The following is a 17,802-nucleotide window of genomic DNA, read 5'->3' on the forward strand; positions in this document are numbered from 1 at the left end:
AGCTGAACTCACCAGAAATAGCCATGGACAGTTCCAGTGTACTTTCTGTATTGGTTTTGTCACAATTTTCTTCAGTGCAAGCTCTCTTGGAGCAGATAACTGCAGCTATTTAGCTGCTGAGAGGCCGATGACCCTGGATATTCCTGCAGATGAAAGCAGAAGTTGCTGGCTATTGTCCTTACCGAGGGAATGCGTGGTTAGCACAGTTATACCTAAGGATTTAAATTGTCTTCTGGCTAATTGGGTGTGCACACAGACTCCTAGTGCATCTGTGCTCCCCACAGATGAAGGAATCATTTGCTTTTTTCATTACACTACCTTTCAGTGAGCTCCCAGTGAGAATGGAAAGCAAGGAGATAATGGTGTGGGGAACTAGCATCAGCTTGGTGATTGACAAGGACCCCCCCACCAGCCATTAGCACAAGGATGGATATAACTCCTTCACCTCTGAATATGGCCTGGGCCCCTGGCAGGATGCTGGGAACAGCCCTTGGGAATAAGTAGCCCATTCTGTCAAACAGCACCTACACCTGTAGCAAGGCAGGATGTCAGAGTGATCCCGATCCTGCATCCTGATCCTGCATACCCAATCCTGAAGTATGGTGTCAGCGCAAGTAGCTGTCTTAGTTTTATGTACACTTTAGAGATAGCTCTACCTGTGTGATCAATTGTAGGCATCTTCGTTAGGTTGTCACGTAATGCTGGATTGGTAATGTGACATTTGTGTGAACAGCCCTTGGGCCTCTGCTAGCAACCTGCTTCTGCTCTTTCAAGGCTTCTGTTGGCTTATACTCCTGGGGACCCTGTGGCGATCTTGCAGCTGCTCACTTTCCATACATTCTCACTCAAAAGCCACTGACAGTTCACTTTACACAACAGTAGAGCATGAAAACGTTATTTCAACTGCTTGTTATCAATTATTTAAATATGGCAATGTTATTGATATGGATTAGACTTTGAGTTTTATCAGAAGAGCATAGCCTGCATCCTGTGACAAGATTCAAGATGTCCAATCTATCCTTGCATAATGTGTGCTGCCTGGGGAAAGTAAGGAGGGATGTCTCAAAGCTAATGGCCAAGTATTGGCTACTGGGCTGGGGGTGTGAGTACAAGGAACTCTTAGGAGTGGGTGCTGAGGTATGCAGCTGTTGCAAGATGGGTTTAAAGCAGAAGCCTGTTTGGTTAAAGTTTTAGGTGTTGTCAGTGGATGCTTTCTTCACTACTACATTCAAGGACAAGGCAGTGCCTGACCATACCTGGACTCCTTTGTCATCCTCTGGTATCCTACTGTTCTCTCTCCCCTGCTTTCTGGCTGGTACATCTCCTCTTTCTCATCTTTCTGTCGTCTTTCCCTGACCGCGGCAGGTTCCTCATCTCTACGGCACACCCCAGCCCTCTTGGCAGAGATGTCAGACCATGTATCCCCTGGCTGACACTAGCTAGCCTGTTGCACTGGGGTTGTTTTAATTCAAAAACAGTGTCATGTTTAAATAAGGTTGTGAATGTTGTGACACATCTGAATACAGTTCAATGGGCTTGCTTGTACAGGCATAACGCTGCTACTTGCTGATCTTCCCCCTCTCACAATATAAATTAAGACAGGCTGTCAGGCTACATTTTAAATTCCATGGCTAGGGCTGACTGTTGTACCTTTGTAACAGTGAGAAATAATCATATTGCTTTTAATGGTTTTATAGCTCCTCTCTCCTGGAGATCTATTGCTGCTGCCAAGCAGCACTGTGTGACTGAAGTGCTAGCCGAGCTTCCAAACAGCTGGATTTGGCAGAGATCTGGAGGTTAAAGTCAGCTTGAGCAGACAATAGTTGGGGAGCCAGCTCAGGTGGCAGCACACAGCTGCTGCTCCGCTCCCAAAAATAAATCATAGTGGGGACTTGACTTCAGAGCTGAGGCTCAAAAAGACCGTTGGTGCAAAACCTCAGCTGTTCCTGCAGTGTGCCTGCACAGGGCAAGTGTGGAGAGGTGGGTTAGAGAATGGGATATCTACAGACTCCTGATCCATCTCCTGATTGCTGTACAGCAAACAAAATGCCTGTTCGGCTCTCTGCTGTGCCACAGCTGGGAAGGCGGTAAGGACTGTGCAAGGGATGCTTTCTTCTAGGGTCAGGCCTGAAATAGGTTAAGGAGCTTATGGGAGTTGAGCTGGCAGTTAAGGTGGAGAAGATTATTCTCAGCTGAGTTTGCTCTCTGTACTGTTGCAGAAGAGAAAGCTGCAGATCCTTAGCTCGTACATCTGCTTCTTCGTTGGCAGGATCAATCTGACAGATTGCACAGACGCACTTTTGTTAAGAGCATTCACTTTTTCTGGTCCCACTTGTGTCCCAGAAGCCCAGTCCAGAGGGCAACGTGGTACCACAATGCAGTGCAGGAGCAGTGCTGAGCAACCAGTGTCTCTACAGCAGTCTGTGTGCTTGTTCCAGGCCCCCAGTGGTGCGTGTCTTATCCTTGCCCCGGGGGCTGACACTGGGCCGGGAGCTGCGCCTGAGACATATGAAGTGGGCTGGAGGGCCCTTTTCAAGGTCTGTGCACTCACCAGGCAGCTGGGCACTCAGTGTGGAGCTCTTATGGGTCTAGGAGATGCTCATGAGTGTCATCCGAATCCAGAGAGGAGGTGAAAGATGAGAGCAGAGGTACCATCTGAGGTTTCCCTTTCTCCTCTCCTGCTCTCAGAACAACTTTCCTGACAAGGCAGTAAATCTTTATAGGAGCCTGGCAGTGAGGCAAGCAGTTGTGGAGGAGAACTGCACAGCCCCAACCAGGAGCCTATGGGTTAACACACCACCTATGGGGCTTGAGTCACCCCAGGCTTGCAGGACAGCCCAGCATAGAGCAGCCTTCAGAGGAAACAAAGTACCTTCTGCCTAGCTGGGGCACAGATAAAAGATCCCATGGCATTACTTGTGAAGCCTGGAGGAGACTGCCAGTGCTGAAGCTGAACTCTCTATGCCAACAAACAAAACTGTCTTTAAACTCTGAGGCTGTGTGTGAGCTATTGTTGGGGACATAATGGCTTCTCTGTTTCCCTGCACAGTCATTGCTCTGCAAACACGCCACTGGTCTCTTTTAAAAGTAGTTGAGTGTAAATCAAGTTCTAGAACCTGGAAAGAGGTTTCATCCATTTACCTTTTACTGCCCTCGTTTGACATTTGTTTACAGAACAGCACATACACTAGATTTACACCCTGGTTTGCGCTGCTTTACTTGGAGATGGACATGTTTAGTGCTCTGACTGAGACTCACAGATACAGGGCTTGGACAGCAAATGTATATCGCCTAATTTAAATAACAGGAGTGGGATTGAGGTTGAGGGGGCAGTGCTTGCTAATCTCCTCCCTCTGAGAAAAGTTTGGGTTTGGCTGACCTGGCCTGTTTCCTCTGGTTAGCTCAGTGCTGGCATACTCACTGTTCCCTGATCCTGCGTGTGCTCCTGCTGCAAGGCACGAAGTGCTGCTCTGACTGCTGGAATTTGCTTTACTTTGGGCTGTTTAACATCCACGGAGGGTGGGGTTGGTGGATTCACTATTCATCCGCAATGCCGTGGATTGGTTTATCTCTGAGGATGGCAGATGCTTCGGTAAGGTAAACGGTGTCTTGGCTATTGCGCAAGTACAGTAGTCATAGTGAAAACCCAGTGCTGCCCTATGCAGGAGGAAGTGGGTCCCTGATAGCAATATGATGAATTCAGGTCTTTTTTGCTGGAACAATCCTTTAACGGGAACGGAAATGGGTCAAAGAGTAGCTGTTCAAGCTGTGTTTCCTGAACTGTCAGTCCCAACAAGGTGGCAGCGACTCTCAATAGCTCTCAACTCATCCTGGTGTGCATCTGGAATATGCTTGCCAGAGAGGTCCTTGGTGTCCTATGCTCGCTCACAGATGAACTGTAACCCTGTGCACCCCAAGAGCAGCTGTGTGCAGGACCGGGAAACGTGGAGATATGAGCAGTGGTCATAACCCTCTAGAAGTGGCAGGCTCATTGCAAAGGTGCTCTGAGCAAGGACCTTGAACAAGAGGGGGTGCTGTGCTCACGCTGGGGTGTGCCAAATAGCTTTGGCCAAGGTTGCTTGCTAATGACTAAGATGTGTTTTGCAGTGGTCATTGACAACCTTCTGGACAGAGACTCCTTCACAGACATGGTATTTAAAAGCAGATTATATGAAGTTAAATTATTTTAAAATTTTTCCTCTGAAGATGATGTGAGTCATGACTAACACCAATTATGTTCTGCTCCTTGGATATCCCTTCTCACCTATGAATCTGCTGCTTTTTTGGTGTATGAGGTTGCCTACCTGCTGTAAGACAGGTTCTTACCCAAGTGATAGTTGCTGGTGTGGGGCCTTTTCATTGCTGGTACTGTAACACTTCAGAGCTGTTACCAAAGGGCTTCCAGGAGTCCCTGGGGTGCTCACGGAAGTAGATCATTCTGCAAATAGGATGGCAGTAATGGGTAAATGGGTAAAGGAGTTGTTAGAACAGTTGTTCTGCACAGAGATGGCAGCGGCATAGAGAAATGGTACTGGCAGTGTCCATGGAAAAGGTCTTAATACGAATGTGAGTGAGGAAGTATTTGGGAGACCCTCCCTGTAAGAGGTTCAGGGGAGGAGGAAGCTGTCCACTGCCCACAGCTCAGAACTCATGAAAACCTGCTAAAAAGCAAGCGCTGGAAAGATGGGAAGAAGTCATATATACAGCCTCGCTGTGTGGCTATGAAGTAGGGAAGAAGAGGTCAACACAGATGGCTGCTCACCTGGAGCCAGCCTGCCTCCAGGGTGTGGACAGGATGCAGTCCTTGACTCTATCACATTGCAAAGGAGGCAAAGGGCCTGCCAGCGTGTGTTGGAGGACAGAATCTAGTAAAAAGTCTCTGATTGGTATTGCTGACTTGATTTGGGAACTAGATCAAATCCAATCTGACAGTGGGCCACTCTCCTCCCAAGCAGAGCAGTAACTTAAATGCTTGCTAAGCATCTAAAATCCTCAGAGCATAAAGTCACAAAGAGCGGTTGTCCTACCGCCACTGAAGGGTAACAGCAGCAGGACATCTTGAACATCCCCTCTTGATATTCTACTTCAATTCAAAACAGAACATCACCCTGATGTAACTGTCAAGGCTAGAATTGGGCTCACACCTCCCCTGGCCACTCCTTCCCAAACTGCCCTTCCATGTGCAGAGCTGTCGGCTGCCGGGCGGTAGAGGAGAAAACAGTGGATGTTAAAGATGGTAGATGAAAAGACTGCTTTTGTGCCTGACCATCTGCTCCCTACTTCCCATGTGCCCCAGAAGCAGCAAGGTTGACGATCCTGTCTCTTCCCACAGGAAGATGAAGAAGCGCTATGTGGTGGCTGGATTCCTGACTGCAGCCCTGCTGGGGCTCATCTTGTTCCTGGGACTCTTCTTCGGGCTGCGCTCTGACTCAGGGGACACACACACTTATAAGAGGGCGGCTGTGGCTACAGACGCGGGGCAGTGCTCAATAATTGGAAGGTACCCGCTAATTGTGCTGTGACTCTCATTAGCTCTGGCAGCTCTTGTGCAAGACAAAACTGTTGTTTCCCCAATGTCCAGGTGCAAGCCTGGCACTTGCCCAGCACAGATAATCTCTAATCTCCCTGTAGAAAGAGGAGACCATAATAAAACCTGGGCTTTTACCATGCCTGACCAATGTTACTGCAGTTGCTGAAAGACAACATAGCAAGCAAAGATTCCCTAGATGCATGAACAATGGGAACAAGAGATGCTTTTCAAGCTCCTTTTAAAAACCTTTTATCAATCTGTCCTCCAGTTCTAGATGAAAGTGCTGCAGATTTCAGGCTCCTCAGAGAGTTGTCATTTCTCACGTGTAATAAATGTGGCTGGGATGCCTGTCCCCACACATACTTTGACACATCTTGGTCTTTTCAAGCTAGTTTGGATGTGTCTCTGATGAGGGCTGATCTGGTCTGCACCTAGACCATTGGGATCTGTTTTCTAAGGTGACAGAAGCTCAAAACTTCCTATTCCTGAGGAACCTATAGACTGGGTGTAGACAAATGTGCATTAGAGAATCTGTCGTAGCTGCTCTGACGAGATGAATCCACTGCTCACAGGTAGCTGAGACACTGTAACATGTCACCATACAATGCCTTCTCTTCTGCTGCACAGGGACATCCTTCAGCAAGGTGGATCAGCAGTGGATGCTGCGATTGCAGCTCTGCTTTGTGTAGGACTCATGAATGCTCACAGCATGGGCATTGGAGGGGGCCTCTTCTTTACCATCTACAGCAGCACAGGTAAGGGACAGGTCCATACACATATCTAAAGCAAGTGACTTATCCTGCCTGAGTGAAGGTAAAAGATTGACTCTCACAGCCTCTGGGGGAACATGCTGTCCTCAAAATAATTGCCAAGAAACCGGCTCACATTGATCAGGCTTCTTCAGCAGAGACCGTGCCTGTGTGTTGAGCCCAGAGCTAAACATCATCTTCCTTGCTCTGTCATTAAAGGAAAAGTGGAAATCATTAATGCAAGAGAGGTGGCTCCAAAAAGAGCATCGGAGGACATGTTTGGGAACAACACACAGCTCTCTCTGAAAGGTACGGCAAAGGCTGTTTCACTGCTTTGGGGGGACGACATAGCTCCAACATTAGCTACTACTGACATGTCTAAATGAAGAACATTTCTTACGGTTAGGTTCTTGCATATCTACAGGATTTCTCACCTAGAAACGCCCTCTACTTTACACAATCTGCAAACTCCGTCCTGACAAGGAAGCTAAAAATAATGTCCTTCAAACTAGTCGGTCACATCAGCACTTTCTGCTTTTCACTTCAAGAAAATCCAGGTGAATCCAAAGCACTGAGTATGACCTGTTCCATAGCTGCCATCTTTCCTTTCCACCTCTTTAAATGAATCTTTGTGGGTCAACTTAGTTCTTGTCAGTTCAGGTGTCCTCCCTAAATATCTTCTGTGGTGGCTTCAACTAATGGTTCAGGGGCTCCAGAGAAGAAGTAGTAATTTCCTTTCAGGGAAGTATTTTCTAATCAAAAACAGAAAGAAAGACTAACTAGTTCTCTTCATGGTCACTCCTGTAACCAAGGAGGAACAGCACCTTGGAGGGAGTATGAGAAGTGTGTTGAACTTTTGGGAGATGACAATAAAAACAGGATTGAAGCAAACTGCTGCATCACTGTGTAATACAGTAATCAGTCTATTGCAATTGTAGTTACAATGCTGCAACAAAGTTTTTGGCTTAAGTATGTACACAGTCTGTGTCCTCTCACTCTAGTGTGTTCTCTGAAGGACTGGAAACTGCAGGCAGCTATGATAGCTTCTGTGTTCTGAGCAGCTTTTCCTTGGTACAGAGCCTACTGAGGGGGAACGACCCAAAAACTTGAGTTACCAGCAAGAGGATAGAGGTGTTTCAACAGTTCAGAATGTCAGGCATAAATGTCAGACAGAATAATTCTGTTAGCATCGTATGCATAAACTGAGCTGGTCATAGTGTACGTAATCCCTGCCTAAAACCAGGGATGACAGAGAAGCCTGCTCTACCTCCTACTCCATTAATTGCTTTCTTTTCTTGCTATGGAAGACTAATACATTCCTTATCTGCTCCAGGAGGACTGTCCATCGCTGTTCCAGGAGAAATCCGTGGGTATGAACTGGCTCACAAACGTCATGGCAAACTGGCATGGAAAGACCTGTTTCTCCCCAGCATCAAGTTGGCAAGAGAAGGATTCCCTGTTGGGAAAGGCCTTGCAGCAGCCATCAAATCAAGAGAGGAGTCAATTGAAAGCAATCCCTCACTGTGGTAGGTAGAGAAGTCTCACTGTGGTAGGTAGAGCAGTTGCTGTTCTGTGCAGAGAAATTTGGGGTAACTGCATCCTAGATGAAAAGCCTCTGTGTTTGTGTAATGTAGTGTCTGTGAGGACTGTGCCTCCCCTCCAGTACCTGCTGATGGTATTCCAGCTACCTGAAGGTGCTAAATCATGTGGCCAATTTTAGGAATGTTCAGTCTTGACCTTTAAAGGGAGATAAATTCTGCTCTTAAAGTCCATTTGGCTGAGCAAAGATGGAATTAGAGTACATGCTGGGATAAATCTGTCAGATGGCAATGTATTTTCTGAATCCCCAGCTTTTCCTCATGCTGTAAGTGCACTAAGCTAATCTTACCTGCATTTGGGGCAATTGCAGAGTCTCCTTGAACATCTCATCTGCTATCAGGCAGTGGGAATTTGGGTCATCTCTTACTCTGCAGTCAGCTTTCCTCGAGCAATGCCTCTGATCATCCACTTCTGGCAATGACTATGAACATGAAGGGTTTTAAATGCTCCTCCACTTCCTCTTACAGCCAAACCCTTGGTGTCTATGTCCAGCCCTACTGGAGATCATGCTTAATCCTCTCTTTTCTTTAAAATCTCTGCCAGCTGCAGGTTGGTTTCCAATCCAATTGGGATGTACAGCCTGGGCCTATCTCCTGTACTTCCAATCTGGCAGGTCCACAGCCGCACATTCATGATGAGGGAGCTAGAGAGGAAACAGTCTACCTCAAAGTGCTCTGACAAACAGGGATCGAAACACATTCTCCTGGTCTCACTGGAAGCTTTGAGCCTCATAGCTTCATAGTCTGTGCTCTGAACAGAACTGTTTGAGTTCAAGGACTATGGCCCCTCCTGGCCATCTTGAGGGAGTTTTTGGCCCCTTGGGCAGGTAGGGAGGGTGGCCTACCTTGGTGAAAAAGATCGACACCCCCTCCTGCAGGCTTCACTGAGCAAATTCTGAGCAATGTGGAATCCCAGGTCAGAAACCACTGTTCACTTTTATGTCCCAGTGCAAGATATCAGGACCCCTGGGGCATGGCTCAGGCAGTTTCTCTTCTCTCCAAGAAGCCTCTAGCATGAACACTCAAATACTGTGTCAGCTGGTACAGGTACACATAGTTTTGAACTTGTCTCTCAGATCTGATCTTCTCAATCTCCTTTCTCTGTTAGCGAAGTGTTCTGCAGAGGAGGGAAAATTCTGCAGGAGGGCGATATCATCAAGATGCCTAAACTAGCCAACACATACGAGACTATAGCCAGTGAAGGAGCAGATGCCTTTTACACAGGAAGCCTGGCAAAACAGATCATCGATGACATCCGCAGTGTAGGTGAGAAACAGGACATCTGTCCAAAACAGCATGAGTGACCTGACTGCTGCGGCTCAGCATCCAGGGAGGAGCCGGTGACCTGCAGAAGCCTTGGAAGTGGGTTAAGCCTGCTGCCTGAAATGCCGCCTCTGAGATCTGTGGCAACAGGACACCCAAGAGAAGCCATTAGCACTTTAATGGATGCATTTGAAACTCAGTCAGAATTGGATAGTATATACTGTGCATTTCTGTACCACATAGTCTAGCAAGTCTATGAGTTTCTGGATATAGCTTAGTAGATACATGCTGTTTACAGAGCCTGAATCCAACAAGTTTCTACCTAAAACATTACATACATGGTCCTGTAAACTCTGAGCTTGTTTAATCTCTCGATGCCGCTAGATGGTGATAGTATCCTATCCTTACTAGCTAGCATTGGCTAGCTTCAGTCAACCTCGTATAAGTCGTTTATTGGCTTTATTTGTGATGGTTAATTACTGTCTTTCCCCTTCTGATAAGAAAGGCAATGGAACGTATAAATTACTCTGCTTGTGGGGTAGCACAAAGCATCTGCACCCAAAAGCTGCATCCTCCTCCCGTAAACAGGACTCTTAATGACGTTTTGTTACCTGACATTGCTGGTGTCCTTTGTAAGAAAAAAAGAAGGATCACCAGATTTTTGGCTGCTGTAAATCAGCCCAACTTCAAGCTTAGGCTATCTGAGCCTCAGCTGGATCTATCAAGGAATAATTTCATCTCCTGTGCACCCATCTTTGCTTTCTTTACCTTGCAACTTTTTGGATTTGTCTGTGTTCCCTCCTGTCCTTGCTGTGATGCATGGTGATGGAGTATTACCTCCTCTTCCCACCGCTGTGATGCATGGTGATGGAGTATTACCTCTTCTTCCCACCAGAGATCACATAAACCCATATCTACAGTTTCCTTCTCTTTTCCAGGGGGCATTGTCACACTGGATGACCTGCGGGACTACAATGCAACAGTGATCGAAGACCCCATACAGATCACACTTGGGGAGTTTACCCTCTACACGCCTAGTGCCCCCCTAAGCGGCCCAGTGCTAGCCCTCATTTTCAACATACTGAAAGGTGAGAGTGCCACTGAGCAGTGCTTTACAGGCAGCAGGAGCTGGGAGAGCTCCAAAGACAACGCCTTTTTTGGTTTGGGAGCTGGGCCTCCCTTGATATCCCTCCCGCAGGTGAGAAGTCTGAGACCGCAGGAGGGATCAGAGATGTGGAAACATTCCTCTTCTGCTGTAACTCAGGGATGTTGCCTTCCTACTTGAAATACAGGTGCAAGAGGAAAAATATGCTCCTGATTGGGGCACTTCCCTGGTACCTGCATGGGTGGAAACTAACTTATACTTGAGGCTTCTTTGGAAAACATCTCTGAAAGTACAAATCCTGCTGATGACTCCCACAGTGCTCAAAACTACCAGAGCTCCTGTGTTCTCCATGCGGAGATTAGGACAGTCCAATGACTGCATCTCTGTAGAGACTGGGCTTCAAGATTGTACCGTTTGACACAGGTTTATCAGCAGTCCATTGACCGTGTACTTTCCTTTGTGTTCACAATCATTTCTCTTCTGTTGCCAGGATATAACTTCTCTGCTGACAGTATCAAAACTGTGGAGGAGAAAGGTCTGACTTACCACCGCATTGTGGAGGCCTTTCGTTTTGCCTATGCCAAGAGGACTTTATTGGGAGATCCAAAATTTGTCAACATCACAGAGGTACCTGGCAAAAGCCTTTTCTTTCTGCAACATCAAGGTTGACTGGAACGTGGCTTAAACTTTTTGGGTGACTAAACTTTGTCAGAGATGCTCTGTGCCACCTGCTATTGACAGGCACTGAAATACCTCTGAAATCAGCATGTGAAGTCCTATGTGACTCATGGCTGAGCTGTGAGGGATATAAATGCAGGAAACCGTCCTGCTGTAAGCAAAAGCAAAATCCTCAATTCACCAGGACTGTTTGAGTATATTTAGGGCTAACCCTCCCTGTTTTCATAGTGTTTGAAGACTTATTCATTAGATTACATTCCCAGCATCCTTGTGGCTCTCTAGCCACAGTCCTGCGTATAGTAAATGGACCAACAGATAGGAAAGGGTGAGGCAGGAACCCTGCTTTTCCCAGCTTCACACTTTGTGCTTTTACTTCTGTGACTCTCCAAAAGCAGCAGGATCTGAGCCCAGCCCAGCCTGATGGACACAAATTTGCAACTTACAGAGCAACGATCAGTTTGCCTTTGTCTAGTCCTCTCAACCCGATCCCTCTCCTCTCATCTCTGAAGCAAGTGTAACACTGCTTGCCTATACCTTACAGCAGTGTTGAGGACAGCTTTCCATAGATCTACAATAAATGGATGTTGATTAACTTCCTACACAAAGGGGTGCATTGTAACAGCTGCCTCTGTGACTGCTTAAAATGCTCTTTGGTACAATGTCCATCTTTCAAGAAGGAGGAAAGCCCCTGCTGGAAAACCATAGCCTCACTGCTGGGATTTGCCACTCTTCTGTGGTCTGAAGTAGTGGATATCAGCCTCATAACTACATGTCTCTTAAACTTAATCTGCTGAGTAACTGCATTGGATTTCTCTGACAGGCGATCAGAAATATGACGTCTGAGTTCTTTGCGGATAGTCTCCGGAAGAAAATCACAGACAACACCTCCCATCCAGTTGACTACTATGAGCCAGTATATTACATTGGAGATAATGCCGGTACATCCCACCTCTCCATTGTGGCTGATGATGGCAGTGCTGTGTCCGCCACCAGCACCATCAACCAATAGTATGAGCTCAGACATTACTTCCATGTAGGCCTTTGCCATCTTCCTAGTGGTGGTTCTGTGGATGGTATAAAACATCACTGAACTGTCCTCTCTGGCAGGGTAGTGATGAGTAGCACTCTTGATGGGCACTTCTCCTGCTGAGCTTGCAGGTCAGTTCTTAACACTGAGGCCTGTGTGGTTGGGTCAGAGGACAAGATGTGTCCTCTCTCATGTTGAGTTCACCCACCAAGAAAACATTCACTGCATCTGGATCTTCTCATAAGCAGTGGTATCACTGCTGGCTCTGATTTCCCAGGCTTCTGGAAGGAATTTGAGCTAATACAGCTGGCCTGGAAGTGCAGTGTTTGGCTTCAAGTGCTGTCAGGAAGAGCTGTGTTCCACACGTATGGCCTGGAGCTGGGGGGTGAAGGTTCTTTTTGTCCATAGAAAATATCTCCAGCTTGACACATCTAAGCAGAACCCCAATCATTCCCAAATGTGCCAGCCTTTGAGCTATGCTACCTCTGAATGGAGTGCAGTACTGCCCAGCTGGAAGGGGAATTAGTTGTATTTAGCCGCTGTGTTGGTTTTTGCCTTGGGATCCTTGCAGGGGAGCTATACAGCAGGCCTCTGGGCTGCCTTTCCTCTTTGTGTAGCTGTGTACTCACAGTATAAACTGCTTCCTTCCCCCAAGGGGTGACAGAACGTCCTTTACAACAGGAGGGAGTGGAGATTTACTCCAATAAAATCCCAGGTTTCACACTGCAGTAATTCACCTGAAGCTCTTCCTGGATTTGCTCTGGTTTTGACATGTTTGTGCCAACTTGTTTTGTCTAGCTTTGGCTCTGATGTACGATCCCACGTGAGTGGAATCATATTTAACGATGAGATGGATGACTTCAGCTCACCTTACATAATCAATGGATTTGGGATCCCTCCTTCTCCAGCAAATTTCATAGCACCAGGTAGCTGTAAACTACCTTCCTGGCTCAGTCTTTTGGCTGTATCTTGCATACTAATGCCGTGGTATCTGCAAGGTAGGCTGCAGCATGTCTGCGATGAGGCACAGATCTGGGGCTTTCTGCAGAGGACAGAAAGCAGGGATGACATGATAGGGATGACATGCATGTCACCTGGCATCCCTATCAAAAACACACAAGCAGCCGTGCCTCACCTGGTGGACCCTGAAGGAGGAGAGGCTGTCTAAAGAAACACTCTTGTGTATGCCTCCTTCCAACAACCAGAAATCCTTTCCCAGGGAGCTCAGTATATGTCAAATGAAATGACTTGGGGTTGCAAAAGATTTCTTTGAACTGATTTAAAAGGAAGGCAGCAGCAGGAGCTGTCTGCAAAGTGTTAGATGGCACTGCCCAGTCTTTTCCCTGTGCTGCCTTGGGAGCTGTAGGGCAGCTTTGGATAGATCCAGTTCACGTACCTAACCCAAGCATCCTGCCTGCTCCACCATTGCTTCCTGCAGACCCATCTCATTGCTGCTAAAGCAGGCTGGGATTCTGCTACCCTTCTGTACCGCATGCTTTGGAGAGGGACAGGGAAGTGAAAGGACAGGAAGGGAAGTCCCACTGTGTACGGGAGGCAGCTGCATCACAGACAGCCCCAGCTGGGAGAGGACTGTGGAGGAAGGCACTTTCAGCCCCTGTGTGAAGGACCAGGGTTAAGCTTTGCATTGCGGGAGCAAGAAGGAGATGGGTACAGGGGATAGTGGGATCCCCAAGGGCTGAACAGGACACGTGAACTGAGTCAGGAAGGTGGTCCTGAGGCTCTGGGTTTAGACATGGAGCAGGAGCTGGCAGTTTGTAAGCTGCAGGTGGAAAGCTGAACCTCTGTTGCATCTGTGTCCCCAACAGGTAAACAGCCAATGTCTTCTATGTGCCCCTCTATCTTGGTGGACAAAATGAAAAGGGTCAGGATGGTGGTTGGTGCCTCTGGAGGAACAAAAATAACCACAGCAACAGCATTGGTATGTGATGAAATGGGCAAATATGGGACAAGGCTGAGACAAAACAAGGTGGGAGAGGCAGTGTTTGCGTAAGGGGCTCAAGTCTCCACCTGTGACATGACTGTGGCTGTGGCTCCCTGCTGTGGGCCAGGGGCCTGAAAGGGCAGATCCTGCCTGGCCTTCTGAGGGCCAGACCTCCAACACCAACCCCTGCCAGAGCTACAAAGGGTGTCTTAAACTACTTCCTTCAGTGACTCCAGGTCTTTTTCTTTCACAAGTTGTTCACTTGCACAACTTGCAGATGATTTGTGACTTCAGTTTAGCTGTGACTTCTGTTCTCTGGATCTCCATGAACTAGTCTCTTTATCTAGTTTAGAGACATTCCCATCCAACATCCTAAACTTTGGATGAAAGTCACACAGAGAAGCTAAATAAGAACTTAGGCCAGGCATGGTGTCAGGCCTTCTGACAGGCAGGCTCTTGGTGAGCTGTTGTGGCAGCCACTCAAAGGCCCAGCTAGAAGAAAAGTGATTGCAGGAGAAAGCTGTCTCCTGTGCAGACACACACAGCGGTTCAGAGCACTAGGCTGGATCCTGCTTTCTGGCTGAGGTAGAGGAGAAGTCCCCATAAAAACCGCTACAAGCAGCTTTCTAAGCCCTTGATCATGAGGCTGTTTTCACTTGCCAGCAGATCCAACATGCAATTTAAGCATATAGAGAGGAGTCAGGTTTAAGGAAACCGGTTGCACAGTAGCAGGAAGCTGTAGCTGTACGTTTGCTGAGGTGTCTAAGCCAGCACTAGCTTAATCATAGCAGCATACATCCAGCTACAATAGCTTGAGGATCTGATCCTTTTACTATGTTAATTTTAGTAAGTCATGGTCTCTGTGTGGGAATCCTCCTAAGCATATGCCAGCTGACTTGCTGCAACATACCTGTGTTTTGCTTAGCCAAGAGAGGGACCACTGAAAGCAGCAGGAACCAGAAATTGTGCCTTTTATGTGCTCTGGTGAACATTCTTCAGACATCTCTGCCTATGTTGCTACAAGGGTCAGGCATCTCTGAAGACAAGTAACTAATGTTAAGGCTTTTTGCTTCTCATAGACAATCATCAATTCCATCTGGTTTGGTTATGATGTGAAGAAAGCAGTGGAAGAGCCCAGAATTCACGATCAGCTGTTTCCCAATATCACGGAGCTTGAGCAGCAAATAGAGGAGGTTTGTCTAGCTAGAGTCTGGGGTGTGCGTGAACTTCTTGTAGGGTGCTTGGTTCCTAGTGTTGGGAAGGTATGTGCTTGTGGAAAATCATGAAGCTTTGCCAAATGTTCCTAGGTGAGCAGTATTAAAGCTGGCATAGGTCAAGTACTGGGTCACAATAAGCTGTTCAAAGTGTGCCTTTAGTCTCTGTCATATGGGTCTAAGGCCTAGTGCATTCAAGCATGACCTACATCTGAAACTGAGGGTATGTATCTTCTTGCAATGTTATTTGGCTCAAAGGACTTGCAAAATAGCAAACCACATCAGGGCCCAAACCATACAGCAGTCTAAACCCAGTGACCCTCAGGAAACGCTTGACCTCCTGTGCAACGTCACGATGAATCCTGAAGCACTGGCACAGAGCTAGCGAGGGAGGATGCACAGAAGGACCCGAGGCCAAACTTGAAAATATTTTCACAGTAAAGGTCTCTGTGTAGCACTGTCAGTCTGAGAGCTGGTGGCAGGATCTGCCTCTCTCTGCATACCACTAGCCTGAGCTGGCAGCTTCATTCACCCTGAGGAATTACACATCCCAGAGGCCTGAGACAGATGCAGTCTTTGTACGTATCTCATCTCATGTCTTTATATTAGGGAAAATGCTCCTACATAAGGCAGTTTTCTTCATCAAACTATGCAGAAGATCCTCCTTTGATAAGATTCTTATTAAGGTAACAGCTGAGATACCTGCCTGCACCAGGGAGGATGCCCTCCTTTCTACAAGTCCTGTGTTTTCCCCCATTCCCAAACAGGATCCATCAGTTCTGGCTGTTGGTGTATGAATATCTGAGGCAGAATGCTCTGTGACCAGGAATAGTATTGATAGCCCACACTGAGCACCACAAATGCCTCATCTTCTCAATTCCACCTCTTCAAAAGCAGGGCATCCCAGAAAGCAAAGGGAAGAGGAGGAACAGCATGTAGTTTTAGGAGACCTAACACAGGCACTGAACGCTTGGGTAGTCATGGAGGGTGCAGGTCACAGACTATGGCACATGTGCAGTTTCTCTCTCCTGTTGTCCTCATTCACTTCTGCGTTCCAGGGTATAGAAGAACAACTAAAGAAGAGAAAACACGATACCACGCGGGTGAGCGGTGGTGCAGTTGTGCAAGCCATTCTCAGAACAGATGAAGGATGGGCTGCAGCCTCCGATTCCCGGAAAGGTGGCTTCCCTGCAGGCTACTGACGTGGCTCGGCTCCTTTTTTCAGTGGTCTAGTGACACTGAGGTGTGTTTGGGGGGGAAGATCCTTTAGGTCTGCAACTCAGGGACTTCTCACAGGAAAGAGAACAAATTGACCTGTGGTTCTGTTGACAGAGCTGGGACAGTTCTCTACAGCCATGACTGAAGTGCCTCATGCCACAGCAGTCTGCTAAGACAGGCATGTCTACCAGGACATGCAGTACTTACTTGAAGAGTCTGTTCTGCCTTGAAGAGTTTGTTCCCTGCCTCCTCTCCATCCCATGAAGACAGATTGGGAACCCAGAGTTTCTGAAGAAAGTCCAGCTCATCCAAGCTGCAGGAAGTGTTTCCCTTGCACAGCGTCAGCTACTGGGAATGTCCCTGTCACTGCTAGAGAAGAGATTTGTTTCCTGTTGAGTAGATGGGAGGTACAGGACGCTGGGGACTGTGTTTTCTAAGTTACAAACTGATAGATCTGTGCCATAGCAGGAAGCCCAGCTCTAGACTGGGATAAGCCTTCACAAACTCACCACGCTTTCTTTTAACAAAATATGTTTCTGCTTTTCACTTCAGTTGATTATTGGAGATAAGTGGGTAAATGGGGAAATGGCTTCAAACTTTTTTATATTTCTGTTGAGAAGGTCTAAAGGGAAGATGCTACCTGTAAAACTCTGAGCACAACTAAAATAAATAAATACGGAGTCACACGTTTTTCTTGCCTGCACCGTTGCTACTGTGAAAAGGGATGGTGAGAGTCTGCAGGAAAGAAGCTCTCTTGAGATTTTTCTCTTTTCTTTGCTGCTTTGATGAAGCTATGTGTAAAAAAAACCAACAGTTAAGTATCCAAAACAAGCTTGTTTTTCTCCAGTTTGCTTTTTACCATATCATGCTGCAGGCCTGAAATACCAGAGTCTGAGGAAATGAAACCTCTAAAAAAAGGCATGCTGCAGCTACTCTTGTTTGAAGGTAAGTTACCATTAATCAGACAATTAATGACCTCTCAGAAATCCATATCTGATCTGGAACAGCTAAGAGTGTCTGTACCTATGCATGAGGGGGTTTTGGTGTTCACCTACCAGCATGGACTTAATACATCACATCAGATAAGCTTAGCCTAAGACCAAAACCAGGATGTTGTCAAGCTCTAGGGATGTTTATGAAATCCTTGAAACACAAGTAACAGTAACTGAGCTCATCTATTTGGCTTGTTGAAACTTCCTGTCAGTGTGTAAGAACCTTAAAACACAGAACGCATTGAAGAGAAAATGAAAGGCTGAAATTTTAGGCTTCAGGCACAGTCTCTTCCCCAGTAGTTTCTGGAATTGAGGAGCATCTAGTTTCAAGGAATAAAGTGATAGCTAGATCATGCTTAAATCAGAGTCATGACTTTGACACATATACTTACTTGTATCACTTCCACTAAATGAGTGGCATTTACCAAAAGTTGCCTGGGATGCGCTCTGTGCTCCTTCTCCTGAGCTGTTACTGATGATGATGTG

General features: G+C 47.0%; 1 protein-coding gene across 1 annotated transcript; it reads left to right on the forward strand.

Moving 5' to 3' along the window:
- The first annotated feature begins 5,336 nt into the window (after positions 1-5,336).
- Positions 5,337-16,308, forward strand: GGT1 (gamma-glutamyltransferase 1). Its single transcript, XM_059827750.1, has 12 exons — positions 5,337-5,500; positions 6,158-6,285; positions 6,499-6,588; positions 7,613-7,805; positions 8,986-9,143; positions 10,079-10,228; positions 10,736-10,872; positions 11,744-11,931; positions 12,749-12,876; positions 13,777-13,889; positions 14,972-15,124; positions 16,186-16,308. The coding sequence occupies exons 1-12, from the start codon at positions 5,337-5,339 to the stop codon at positions 16,306-16,308; spliced, it is 1,725 nt and encodes a 574-aa protein (XP_059683733.1).
- The last annotated feature ends 1,494 nt before the right edge of the window (positions 16,309-17,802 follow it).

The sequence above is a fragment of the Gavia stellata genome, chromosome 21 (genome assembly GCF_030936135.1).
Source record: "Gavia stellata isolate bGavSte3 chromosome 21, bGavSte3.hap2, whole genome shotgun sequence".
Taxonomy (NCBI): Eukaryota; Metazoa; Chordata; class Aves; order Gaviiformes; family Gaviidae; genus Gavia; species Gavia stellata.

Bases quoted from the DNA above. Each gene is read 5' to 3' on its own strand.
- GGT1 (XM_059827750.1), top strand. From the start codon at position 5,337: ATGAAGAAGCGCTATGTGGTGGCTGGATTCCTGACTGCAGCCCTGCTG. The intron at 10,229-10,735 runs GTGAGAGTGCCA...TTCTGTTGCCAG, and splicing joins CATTTTCAACATACTGAAAG to GATATAACTTCTCTGCTGAC. The intron at 13,890-14,971 runs GTATGTGATGAA...TGCTTCTCATAG, and splicing joins TAACCACAGCAACAGCATTG to ACAATCATCAATTCCATCTG.